We start from the raw sequence: 11,590 nt of genomic DNA, 5'->3' as shown, positions 1-11,590 counted from the left end.
CTTGCCACCTGCCGACTGCCAAGTAGCTGTTACGATGTCATGAACACATATACAGCAACCCACTAGTTACGAGAGTATCTGTACAAATATATTTACAATTCACTCCCACTAACCCCTAAATCATCAAGCCTGCAAAAGTCGTCTCACCCAAGCAATCAACCCTCGATCCCTGCTAACTTCATCAACCACGGTCAATCGATCCAACGGCTTCCCTTCCTCCAATAAAGCACAATTCTGCAGATCCAACTTCCAATTTCCCTGGTCCTCGAGCCGGAGGTATGCGATGCCTTCCCGATAGCACATGCGTCGTATATCACGTTTGAAAGTATTCCATCCACGAGCGACCGGATTGCTTTTCCTGTCTACGATAGGTGCATCTTGGTCGACTGTGGCTGTGAACGCAGGAGCTTCTCTGAGTGCGACGGATGAGAAATTGATATCCATTGCGGAGACTTTCCGGTCCAGAAATGTCTTTGATGGGAGGGTCTGGATGATCTTGGGTTTCATGAAGGGGAGTAGTCGGCGCATACTGAATTGCAGAATAGGTCTTTTGACGCCATCGACTCCTTTCTTCGAGAGTAAGGAGATACTCCTTACTAGTCTCCAAGGCGCCATGATAAGGACGGAACTGAAGATTGTGACGAGAACGGTACTCAGCGTGTTGGCGACAGAAACCATGTGCCGGGTCCAGCCTTTGTTCTCATCGGCTCCGGGTAAGGAGGTTACGAGCGTGGCCCAGTTGTAGGCGCCGGCGAAGAGGGCCCCGCCGAGGATGTAGGAGGTTATGTAGTAGGACCTGTGGGCCGGGGCGCGGTAGAGAAGGATCTCGTCTGTTGTGTGGAGAAGTGTTTCGGCATAGCTGGAGCCGGGTTTGATGGCTGGCTTGGGGGGTTTTGGGGGTGGACTCGCCACGGATAGGGTGGGTTTCGGTGAAGGCGTGGCTGAAATTCTGGGTGGAGATGATGATGCCGGAGGCCTGGTCTTTGGAAAGGGTATTGCGCGGTTGCCTGTTGACTGCCGTGGCGGTTTTGATGTTGTGTTAGATTTGAGCCTGAGACCTTGATATCCATGGTTCGAGATATGGCCTCGGGATGTATTCCTGATGGCTTGCTCCCGTAGACACACTGGCAGCCGTAGTATGCCGTGCAAGAAGAGTGTTGACATAGTGGCCAAGTCTATATCATTGATATTTGTCGAAGCAGGTGAGATGTAGGAAGACGTTGTTTCGGTCGTATTTTGCGGACTCCCGTTCGGCGGTTTTGCAGCTGCATGAAGCTTGGTCCATCTCAACTCAACCAGCAGCGCCGGCATAATAATAATAGCTCGCCTTGCAATCTACAGATACTCTGCCACCATTGACGCACACTCATTTGCAGGTCACTACCGATCGCAGCCATGGCCAGTGTGTTCAACACTGCGAAGTTGTCGGCAAGGCTGGCATCGCGCTATGCTCCACGATGCGCCGCAAGAAGAGGTAAGCTTAATGAGGGATGTGACCATGAACTGTTGAGCTCACAATACATGCCAGGCTTCCGTATATCATCCCGCAACGAGGCAGCACAAAACTTCACCATGCCGGCATTATCGCCCACCATGACCGAGGGCAACATCGCCAACTGGAGAGTTAAGGAGGGAGACTCCTTCTCAGCTGGTGATGTACTCCTGGAGATCGAGACAGACAAGGCAACAATGGACGTGGAGGCACAGGACGATGGTGTCATGGTCAAGATCATGTCAGAGGAGGGCAGCAAAGGGGTCAAAGTTGGGTACCGGATAGCTGTGATAGCAGAGGCAGGAGATGATGCGGCCAGTGTCGAAATACCAGCAGAAGACAAGCCAGCAGAGGAAGGGCAGCTAGCACGAAAAGACAGGCCATCACCGCAGGAGAAATTAGCAGGAGGTCTCGACCCAGCAGAAAGCTCCCCAAGCTCTGCAGAAGCACCACCTTCCTCAGCACCAGAATCCGATGCCTCAGCAGGAGGCGCAGCAGCAACAGCAAGCGCAGCACAGAAGGAGACCAAACCACAAAGCGGCCGCGCACAAAAACAGACATACCCACTCTACCCATCAGTCGAGCATCTTCTCCACACAAACGGCCTGACCAAAGAAGACGCGAATAGCATACCCGCCTCAGGCCCCAACGGCCGACTACTAAAAGGCGATGTCCTGGCACATCTAGGTCGCGTGAAGAAGGACTACCCATCACAATCCGCCGCTCGCCTGACTAAACTCGGTCACCTGGATCTCTCGAACATCCAGCTGTCGAAACCGACGTTGCCCAAGACCGAAGCAGCGAAGGAGGCAGCGGCTGTACCGGAAATACCGCAAGAGACTGAGATCGCCGTACCCATTTCACTCTCTGCTGTTATTGCGACGCAGAAGAAAGTTAACGATACTCTTGGTATCTTCTTACCACTTTCGACATTTATCGCGCGTGCGAGTGAACTAGCGAATGAGGACTTGCCACTCAGCAAGTCGCGGAAGCCGACGGCGAACGATCTTTTCAACTCTGTCCTTGGACTCGATCAGGTCGCCGCGTCTTCGCGAGGACGCTATACACCACAAGTCATGGGCCTTGCCACTCCATCATCGACAGCTCCTGCTAGGAGGGCGAAGAAGCAGGACATCATTGATATCCTTGCGCCGAAGTCGACGGCGAAGAAGTCTATAGCGGGACGACCAGGTGCTGTTGGAATCTCTACTGGCGCCAACGTGTTCAGCGTGGTGGCGAAGAGTGGCGAGGAGAAGCGAGCGGTTGAGTACCTGGAGCGCATGAAGTTGGCTTTGGAGAAGGAGCCGGGAAGGCTTGTGCTATGATGGACTGTTGAGCCCCATATTGCGGTAATCTTTGAGCAAGCGAGGCGTTTTGCGATGAGCTAGAGAAGGATATGGAAGCACGCATTGGCGCGGCGAAGACCTCTCCGATTAGATCTTTTGTTAAATACTTCTTCAACCTGCAGCCGAAAATACTTTTCATGCTTATCTCCAGCTCTCCCACCCGTCCGATCACTTTCGAAGCGGCCCGCTGGTGAGATCTCCCCTCTCCACACTTTCTGGAGATCGTGCTTGGAGCACCTCATCGTCATCGACATCAATGCCTAGGTTATAGACTAGTCTTGCAGTATACACTAGGTCTAGACTGGAGCGTAAGTATTTCCTTCTCATCTTCTTCATTGTCTTATTTTTTCTATCATATCCTACCAATATCGCTATACTGTCTCCACAACCACATATCACCAACCCAGAACCTCACCACATACCATTACCACATACCCACAAACTCCACCAGCTGTAGCACGCGACTACTGTCGCAAAGAACAAGCGCCACCATGGCCCAAGGCGACCACGACCTCAACTGTCTCAACATCGACGACCTGGAAAAACTAGCCTACACCCGCATGGACAAAATGACCCGCGACTACTACAATGAAGGCGCCGACTCCGGCTCGACACTGCTCGAGAACCTCAAAGCATACGAGAAATACCGTATCCGTCCCCGCGTCCTCCGCGACGTGAGTATAATAGTCACCACTACCACGATCTTCGGCCACAAGAACGCTGTACCCATCGGTGTAGCGCCGACGGCGATGCAGAGGCTAGCTCACTCGGATGGGGAATTGGCTACTGCTAGGGCGTGTAAGAAGAAGGGTATTGCGATGGGGTTGTCCAGTTTTGCTACGACGAGTTTAGAGGATGTGGCGAAGGAATGTGATGGGGTGGTGCCGAATGTGCTGCAGCTTTACCTGTTTGAGGAGCGGGCGCATAGTAAGAAATTGATTGCGAGAGCGAAGAAAGCAGGATTTAAGGCGGTGTTTTTGACGGTCGATACACCGTATTTGGGCAGGAGGAATGCGGAGATTAAAAATCAGTTCAAACTGCCTTCGCACTTCAAGATAGAGAATTTCGCTTGCGAGGAGGACGATGAGGAGCAGGGTGCGGATGGCGGGAACCCGCGCACTGACAATCTGCCAGCTAATACGTCGGCGAAGAGGAAGGCGAAGAAGGGTTCGAAAGCAGGCTACACAGACGGCGAGTCTCGCGTCCTACCCACAGGCCCCATAACCTTCCACACCCACGCCGCGAACCCGACTCTTAGCTGGGAGAAAGACATTGAGTGGCTGAAGCAGGAATGCTGTCCCGAGATGGAAGTCTGGGTCAAAGGCATCGCGACGGCCGAAGACGCTATACTAGCCCTTCACCATCAAGTGCGAGGGATCGTGGTGAGTAACCACGGTGGACGCCAGCTCAATGGCGCTCTAGCTACCCTTGACGCACTTCCCGAGGTCGTGGAGGCGATTCAGGGCAAGATTCCCGTACATGTTGATGGTGGGATAAGGCATGGGACGGATGTATTCAAGGCGCTTGCGTTAGGGGCGGATTTCGTTTGGGTTGGACGGCCAGCGTTGTGGGGGTTGGCTTATAAGGGCCAGGAGGGCGTGGAGTTGATGTTGAAGTTGTTGAGTGAGGAGTTCAGACTCTGTATGGCCTTGGCTGGGGTGACGAAGGTGCAGGACATTGCGAAGGAGTATTTGGTGAAGGTGAGTCTTCTGATAACGAAATTCCTTTCCCTGTTACAGACGGTTGCGCTGACTTGAGTGTAGATCGATAAGAGCGGGTTTGTGTCTAAGTTGTGAAGTGTAAGTGTTTTTGTGAATCATAATTGTACAGTTGTATCATAATGTCGGATCGCAAGTTACGAGTGGTAGTGATTTCCTTCATCGATCTATGCGCTACTCGGCCTCCAATCTACCTCCCTTCAATACAAGAAGTCCGTTTCTCACTCGCCCATACCATTCCGCTCACGCCACCGCGATTCGCAACGCATGCAACCCTGCTTAGCCTTGCCTTTACACGTACATTGGTAGCCTGGCTCATAGCGATCATAAAACGCACGTCCGTCACTTGTCACAATATATCCACATCTACAATGGACCTGTCCGGTAGGTAATCCTGGTTCCCAGAGAGTAGTATCTTGCCGTCGACCACAGGCACATCTGACACTTTTGGCATCCAGAGGTCCGAAGCTGATCTGCAAGGGTGCTTTTACCTTGCCGTAGGACTTGTAAGCGTAGCCGGCACTGTTGACAATGTAGCCACATTCGCACCGGACTTGGCCAAGAGGTAGATCCGGGTGCTTTCGTGTAGTGTCGATTGTTTGACGGCACCTGCAGGAAATTCGGGTCTTATCGATGGGTCCGATGGTGATTCTGAGTAGTGGTGGCTTGTCTTTTTTGTCGCTCCGTGCTTTCGGAGACTGGCCACTTCTGCGCATGTTGAGTCGCGTCAGAGGTGACAAGGCGTGCTTGACGTTCGACCTAGGCGACAATCGCCATAGTGTGTTCATTGCTCGAGTCATCCATGTCTTCTGTTCTTGTGTCTCGCTGGCATCTACGTACTCTGAGTAGGGTGGCGGGCGCTCTTCATGATTGTCGGTCGTGGTCATCAAGTTAGCATCGGTCGATTGCTCATTATGCTTCTCCATGATCGGTCTTGCGTCGAGCATCTCTTCGCTCCAAGCCGGCCTTGGGTGCGAGCAGATGTACCCCATGGCGGTCGACATCACGAGACCGGTACGTCGGGCTGTGCTGATCGACATCGACACAGCCTGCTATACACTACCTGTACATGACAAAATGCTGTTGGCAAGCGGTATCATCGGCCACCACGAGCAGAGTGGTCACTCAATTTACTGTAACTATCCCTCACATGGTGTTACTACCACTGAGGAGACATTAGGAATATCTCGAGTCCCCCATAAGGAGCGACACGAAAGTCCTACAGTGTATGCGAGAATGCCTGAGGCTCAACGAGCTTGAAGCATGTGAAAGGTGAAACTTAGGGACCAGCATACACAAAAGCCAATGATGCAGCTATATGTGCTTGGCCCAGCATTTGACCTGCCATCAATCGACGCAGGATGTATAGCAGCAGTAACACTCCTTCGACTTAACAGCGTCGGCGACTGGCAACTCATACCCACCCACGATGACCGAGAAGGATTGCCATTACTTGTCGATAACAGCAAGCGATATCGAGGGTATGCCAGTATTGCAAATCACCTCAAAGGAACTAGGCCCACCGCCGACGACACCGCCCTAGCATCGTTCCTTCACTCCTCAGCTCAAACTCTCCTCGACATCTCCCTCTACGTCTCATACGAGAACTACACGGCAACCCGCTCAGCCTTTACCAAGATCCTACCGTGGCATACTAATTACTTACTCCCTCCTCGGAGAAGAGCAGCAGCGCGGCAACGAACGGAACATCTCGGCGTCTCTAGTATAGACGTGGATGATGTGCATGAAGATCTGAGCAATCGACCTTCAGGCTTCGATGGCGTGGGAAAGGAAGGCCAAGGGTTCGAGGTAGAAGCACAGAAGCGAGCGAGCTTGTTACTACCTCGGAAGGATACATTGAAGAGTCTGCTGCAGAGACCAGAACATTCTGCAGTGTTCAAGCTTCATGCCTTGGCGGACAACTTCTTTGGAGCTCTACAAGACATGCTTGGAGCAAAGCAGTATCTGCATGGTGAGGATATTTCCGGCATCGATTGTCTAGCCTTTGGGTATTTGAGCCTCATGCTATACCCACAACTATCGCAAGACTGGCTGGCGAAGACGATGAGGAAGAAATACAGCAAGGTGGTGGATTATGTTGAGCGGATACATGCGAAGCTCGAATTGAGAACGAACGCCGAGGAGGTTATGTCGTTGGCCCAGTGCAAGATCGAAGAAGAGGTAGCGGCTCAGCGAAATGCTTGCGGTATGACTCTGCCATGGTGTGCGCCGGCAAGTTCTGGCATCGCGGACGTTCTACTCAATACCAGCCAGGAGCTTCTGTCTCACGTTCCTGTGCTCCGACCAACAATGCCACTCATCAGGAACAGCAAGTACCATGTCGCTGTATGGCAGCGATATCTACCAGCAATACTCACCCTCGCCGCTTCCTCAGTGGGCCTAGGCGTCTACCTCGCAGTGAGAACTGGGATGTTGACCTGGCCACATGGAGAGCAAGTCCACGTTTTCGGACGAAAGCGCTTCTCGGACTATGGTCACCTTGGCGCCGCGCTATCAGGTCTGATTGTGCTCAATCAGCAGGTGGCAGGGGACAAGGCGTATCATGCACAAGAACAATTCGATGATCCAGTGCATGTTGACGTGGCGGTTGTGGGTGATGATGGATGATACAGTGTAATAGTAGATGAGACGACTTTTCTCTAGCAGGAACAGCTGCCATATTCGAGATATTGTATTACTAGATCAAGCTTTTGCGCTGCAGCAAGGCCCGCATATAATTGACCTTCTCTCCTAACTGCCTGTGATCACTCTCGAGCGCTGCCAACATCTCTCGCAACTCGTCTCCACCGTCTTGCGCTGAATCTACCCGTGACTTCGCAGTTCGGGCTCGATTCCAGGGGGAAACTGGCTGTTTTGAAGTCTTCCTTCGTCGAGCAGGAGATAAGGACGAGGTTCGTGGAAACAACGCTCGTACATCCTCGGATGCCGGTTCAAACACAACCGTCCTGTCATTCTTAGGCGCTACCGCTGACTCGTTACAGCCCTCCTGCGCCTCCTCATCAGACGTCTGCCAAGCTCCATCAAAGCTATGCTGCTCATGCATAGACGAATCCTGGACTGAATCAGTGAGCCAAGTGACCTCGCGCTCCAACACATTGCCAGGATGCCATGCCTTTTGCTGGCGTCGCGATGAAACGAATGTCCGAGCTGTAACTCGTGGTCGTGGAGGCTTGGTGCGATGTCTTAAGGGCTGAGGCGATGAGAGTAAGTCAGGGTGCTCTGCAGCGGGGATAGGTATGGCTGGCCTCGTTGTCACTGGTCGGTGTATCACAGTACCCTGGCTAAGCTCATCGGGATGCACGGTGAACCTGGTATCTTGCCTCAATGCCTGCGGAAGACCAAGACCACCAGGCGCTGCATCGATACGCTTTACTGGTATATTGCTTAACCGACGACCAAAAGGTGTCGTGCCGGCTACCCACTCCAAGCTGATGACCCTCTCGTCATTCACGATTGCCCACTCCGCCTGCAGTACGCCCACACCACTGTACAGACGCACCTTTCCGTCCAGCCGGCCGATGGCGATCGTACCATCGGATGCTGCCGAGATGCAAGTCACAGGCGCCATGACGTGCCAAGTCCTGATGGCAATGCCGGTCTTAAGGTCTGATACACGACATCGACCGTCCAGACCTACAGATACGATCCGAGATTCGTGGCCAGGAAGAAAAGCACAAGCGGTAAGGTCACGGTGTAGCTTCTTCGTCCGGCCGAACTCGCCATCGTAGCCGTCTTCTTCGCACTTCCGAGTATTATAGCCGGCTATGAGCCCGTCGCTAAAGCCAAGCAGGAATATGTGGGGCCGACTTGGATGGAAGGTAGCCAGTACGATAGATGTGCCCGATGCTCGTGGCTGCATTAAGACTGCGGGCTGTGCAGTGGTGAGATTCTTCAGACTGACAAATGGTGGGTCCTTGGACGCCAATAGCATGAACGTCTTCGAGGAGGCCATAGCGACGGGGGTCGCATTATGGACCTGTAATGGTCTGCCCACGCACCCTCGGTTCGCATCGTAGTGCATGATGCCGTGTGTGAGTTTCGTGGTGAGAAAGAAACCGTCAGTAGTGCTCTCCAGCAAGCGCACTTCATCGTCGTGAGCCGAAAGTCCCCAGCTGCGATCTTGTCCGCGGCGTGTATTGTGCAGCACTATAACCTGGCCATCGGCCACGGCGAGCTGGTTATTATTGAAGCGGGAGGCCACGATGCCGGCTTTACTGCTGGCGAAGATTTCTGTGGTGCCACTGTTGTCTATGGCCACGACTCTTGATGGTGTGGTGACAAGGAGGTATTGGGCAGGAGGGAAGGTTGGTGCCATGAGAGACGATGACTATGAGAGCCAGGTCTGTACTTACATTTCACTTTGGGCTTGAGACTCGAATTTCTCGTGATCTTTGTTGGTGCCTGGTGGCGATTGCCTTCGTGTGATTGCTGCTACCTTGTTGAAGCTATCGCACTTCCCACATATCGACGGACGTTGTACTACCGCTCTGTCCAGGCCATGCGCAGCAGCGGCATGAAGCAGTCCCATTAGACACGGTCGCTCAAGGCGCGACTCCGAGCATCAAGACCATTGACCATTATGCCTGACCAGCTCGTGAGCCGAGATGACACTCTCCAAGGAAATCCTGTACTGCCAGAATATCATTGCGGCGATAACTATTCACCCCGTGCATTGCATCAGACCGTAATAGTCCTGCGGACATGATTGAGTCGGTATGCTGTGGTGCGATTGAAGAAGAAGGCGAGCGAAAGCGGAGTGAGACGTCGACTTCCGAGGCGTTCCTCGGCACGACGACAACAACATGATCTTTGAGAAGACATTGCGCATAGTACTGGCTCCACCTAGGATTTGAGTCCCGATACAACTGCGATACGAACGATGGAGGACACGAAACAGATACCAGAGGTACTATGGACACCTGCCAATGCAAACCGGACACCTATGGACGAATATCGCCGGCATGTCAACAAAAGGTACTACCAGAATCTACGGACAACTCGAGACCTGCATCGGTGGAGTGTCGATAAACCGCAAGACTTCTGGCTTGATCTGTACAGCTACCTAGACTTCACACCACGACTTCCAGCCGACTTGACGAAAGCCTACGATGACACTGTGCCCATGAGCTCGAACCCTCCCTTCTATCCTGGCTTGAGGTTCAATTATGCCGAGAATGCGATCTTCAGCAAGCCGGACCCGAATGCAATGGCTCTCGTCGGGTTGCGGGAAGGTATCGATCTTACTCGAGAAGATGGCGAATTGGTCACCTGGCACGAGTTCCGCGAGAAGGTCAGGCTAGTATCAAGTGCACTACGACGAAGTGGTGTCAAGCAGGGCGATCGCGTGGCAGCTCTAGTCGCGACGTCAATATGGGCCATGGTTCTCTTCCATGCCAGCGCAGCAATTGGTGCCATCTTCACCTCAATCAGCCCAGATCTGGGTCTCGAAGGCTGCGTCTCCAGGTTGCAGCAAGTCTCACCCTCCATTCTCTTCGCCGACAGCGATACAGTGTACAAGGGAAAGACCGTTTCGACAGAGGACAAAGTCAGGCAGATAGTGGCGAGGCTACAGCCCAAGCCACAGACATATGTCATACCGATCGTTTCGTCGATCAGCGCATTCCCTCCTGTCGATGTCTTCATGTCGAGAGCGAACGCTTCCGACCCTTTGACATTCGCACCGACCTCATTCAACGATCCTCTGATGATCTGCTACAGTTCAGGTACCACAGGTGCACCAAAGTGTATCGTCCATCGACATGGCATCCTACTGCAGACAAAGAAGATCTCAGCCATCCACAACTCGACAACCACAACAGATGTTATCTTACAGTACTCCTCGACATCTTGGGTTGTGTTCTACGTAATGTGCGGCTACTTTGCATGCGGCGCAAAGACAATCGTCTATAATGGTAGTCCAATGTATCCCGACGCGAAACAGCTCCTGCGGATGGTGGAAAAGTACAAGGTAACATACTTTGGGACATCTCCCCGATATCTGCTTGAGGTTGAGATGTCGAAGACTGTACCCAAGCAAGAGTTCGACCTATCATCGATGCGAATTGCATACACGACAGGCGCAACCTTATCGCCCGAGCAATACCGCTGGTTCTACTCGTCGTTCCCGTCCGATGTTCACCTCTGCAATACAGCAGGCGGCACAGATACGGCTACCTCCCTAGTAGCAGCAGACCCCTGTGGACCCATCAGAGCTGGGGAGATGCAAATTTTCAGTCTCGGCACTGATGTCGACGTCGCGGACCCAAATACTGGCGATTCCATCCTGAATACGGGAGAAGCAGGCGAGATGATCATACGAAAGCCTTTCCCAAGCATGCCTTGCTTCTTCTGGGGTGATAAGGAGAACAAGAAGTATAGGGAGAGCTACTTCGAGCGGTACACACATATTGATGTGTGGGCTCAGCACGATTGGCTGAGCTGTAATCCAAAGACAGGAGGCCTGATTATGCATGGAAGGAGTGATGGAGTACTTAGTATGTGCCCTTTCCTCATCGTACAGTTCGGTATGTGACTGACCATGCGCAGATCCCTCAGGCATCAGATTCGGCAGTGGCGAGATCTACGCCATTGTAGAAGCTGCTCCACTCAACACGAGAATCCTAAACAGTCTCTGCGTAGGTCGACGGCGACCACAAGACAAAGACGAGGACGTCTTCCTCTTCGTCCAGATGGCTGCTGGACAGTCACTCACTCCGGCTTTCCGAGCAGAAATCAAAGCGGCCCTACGTACAGCACTCTCGCCTCGCCACGTGCCTCGATTCGTGCTCGAAGTGCCTGACATACCGGTCACGATCAACGGCAAGAAGGTCGAGACAGCGGTCAAGCAGGTCCTGGGTGGAAAAGATGTGCAGGCGAGCAATACGGTCATGAATCCGGGCATGATACCATACTTTAAGCGCTTCCGAGATATCGAGAGCGAGCCTAGAGATGCGAAGTTATAGATACAGCGCAGTATAGTATTGCTACAGTAGTGTACATATCAATACAGAGCA

At 52.8% G+C, this 11,590-nt stretch overlaps 5 protein-coding genes across 5 annotated transcripts; 4 read left to right on the top strand and 1 right to left on the bottom strand.

Moving 5' to 3' along the window:
- Positions 1-1,395: 1,395 nt before the first annotated feature.
- On the top strand, positions 1,396-2,817 carry PDX1 (pyridoxine biosynthesis protein; the record flags this gene model as incomplete). The annotated part of the gene is made up of 2 exons (XM_064836416.1): positions 1,396-1,474; positions 1,529-2,817. The coding sequence occupies 2 exons, from the start codon at positions 1,396-1,398 to the stop codon at positions 2,815-2,817; spliced, it is 1,368 nt and encodes a 455-aa protein (XP_064695807.1).
- A 512-nt stretch (positions 2,818-3,329) lies between these two features.
- Positions 3,330-4,634, top strand: LTS14_003712 (uncharacterized protein; the record flags this gene model as incomplete). The annotated part of the gene is made up of 2 exons (XM_064836415.1): positions 3,330-4,538; positions 4,602-4,634. The coding sequence occupies 2 exons, from the start codon at positions 3,330-3,332 to the stop codon at positions 4,632-4,634; spliced, it is 1,242 nt and encodes a 413-aa protein (XP_064695806.1).
- A 1,230-nt stretch (positions 4,635-5,864) lies between these two features.
- Positions 5,865-7,184, top strand: LTS14_003711 (uncharacterized protein; the record flags this gene model as incomplete). Its single annotated transcript, XM_064836414.1, has 1 exon — positions 5,865-7,184. The coding sequence occupies one exon, from the start codon at positions 5,865-5,867 to the stop codon at positions 7,182-7,184; it is 1,320 nt and encodes a 439-aa protein (XP_064695805.1).
- Positions 7,185-7,254: 70 nt separating this feature from the next.
- On the bottom strand, positions 7,255-9,105 carry LTS14_003710 (uncharacterized protein; the record flags this gene model as incomplete). The annotated part of the gene is made up of 2 exons (XM_064836413.1): positions 7,255-8,839; positions 8,930-9,105. 2 exons carry the CDS (start codon positions 9,103-9,105, stop codon positions 7,255-7,257), a joined length of 1,761 nt encoding a protein of 586 aa, XP_064695804.1.
- A 351-nt stretch (positions 9,106-9,456) lies between these two features.
- On the top strand, positions 9,457-11,539 carry LTS14_003709 (uncharacterized protein; the record flags this gene model as incomplete). The annotated part of the gene is made up of 2 exons (XM_064836412.1): positions 9,457-11,071; positions 11,124-11,539. The coding sequence occupies 2 exons, from the start codon at positions 9,457-9,459 to the stop codon at positions 11,537-11,539; spliced, it is 2,031 nt and encodes a 676-aa protein (XP_064695803.1).
- Positions 11,540-11,590: the final 51 nt, after the last annotated feature.

Source organism: Recurvomyces mirabilis, assembly GCF_035927965.1.
Source record: "Recurvomyces mirabilis strain CCFEE 5264 chromosome Unknown scaffold_8, whole genome shotgun sequence".
In the NCBI taxonomy this organism is placed as follows: Eukaryota; Fungi; Ascomycota; class Dothideomycetes; order Mycosphaerellales; family Teratosphaeriaceae; genus Recurvomyces; species Recurvomyces mirabilis.
This window is presented reverse-complemented; position numbering and strand designations above follow the sequence as displayed.